At 37.3% G+C, this 983-nt stretch overlaps 1 protein-coding gene across 1 annotated transcript in view; it reads left to right on the top strand.

The window, feature by feature from the left end:
* The first annotated feature begins 325 nt into the window (after positions 1 to 325).
* The window catches only part of LOC113234690 (peritrophin-1-like), a 2,685-nt gene continuing 2,027 nt past the window's right edge, over positions 326 to 983 (top strand). Inside the window, exons 1-2 of the mRNA XM_026470129.1 lie at positions 326 to 359; positions 650 to 983. The exon at positions 650 to 983 is cut by the window's right edge and continues 184 nt beyond it. Coding sequence (XP_026325914.1) covers positions 353 to 359; positions 650 to 983 — 341 coding nt within the window. The 5' untranslated portion in view covers positions 326 to 352. The remainder of the gene's footprint in view (positions 360 to 649) is intronic.

The following is a 983-nucleotide window of genomic DNA, read 5'->3' on the forward strand; positions in this document are numbered from 1 at the left end:
TGTCCATGGCACCCGCGACACAGGGTTTCCCTAGTGCGGGGCTATGTTGAGTGTGTGCGTTATTTATTTAATTATTAGTAACATTAGTACATATATTTAGTACACTATTTACCTTTGTTAATGATATGTAAATATATTTTAATATTAAGAAACAACGTCAATGACAACTATTTCTCAATCTTTGCTAATTACGTTTCTTCTTTATCATTGCCAGTCGATAAAGATGTTTTATTTCTTTAATCAATGGATTAAACACAGATTAATGTACTTCATTACTATAGATAAAATTGATGGAGGGTATATAACATCATCATACGTTGCAATCGTTGCCTGTTCTTAACCAACAATAACCATGAAGGGTTAGTATTAGGTTTCGTTTAAATTTTTAAGCACCATTATAAATATCTTTATAATTTCATTTTAGTAATACTCGTTAAAGCACAAGTTTTCATAATTTTCACAAATTTTACTTATTTGTGTAGATGAATTCCAAACATGATGTTTCACTGAAACGTATTTAAATTTTGGAAAAATGAAACTATTGAATTTTTTTTAACAAACCAACGGCTGATTGCCGCAGTCAGTTTCATTTCCAATATGTTACAATCGCGTAATCCTTACAACTCGATATTTACTTTAAATTTCACAGGAATAGCAGTTTTGTTAATTGCGTTGGTGGCGGTCGTGGTCGCAGAAAGACCCGCCGAATGCCCTTCAGAGCAGGAATCTGACTGGACCATCGAACTGCTTCTACGTCACGATGATTGCGACAAGTTCTACAAGTGCACATTTGGCGAGCCCGTAGTGCAGCAATGCCCTGAAAATCTCTGGTTTAACTTGGAGTCTTGGCAGTGCGATTGGAGAGAGAATGTAGATTGCAGCGATAGATATGTTCCTGGAGAACCTGATCCGGAACCCGAACCAGAACCAGAACCGGAACCCGAACCAGAACCCGAACCCGAACCCGAACCCGAACCCGAACC

The sequence above is a fragment of the Hyposmocoma kahamanoa genome, unplaced genomic scaffold (genome assembly GCF_003589595.1).
Source record: "Hyposmocoma kahamanoa isolate Upper Pololo Valley unplaced genomic scaffold, ASM358959v1 86, whole genome shotgun sequence".
NCBI classification, from domain to species: Eukaryota; Metazoa; Arthropoda; class Insecta; order Lepidoptera; family Cosmopterigidae; genus Hyposmocoma; species Hyposmocoma kahamanoa.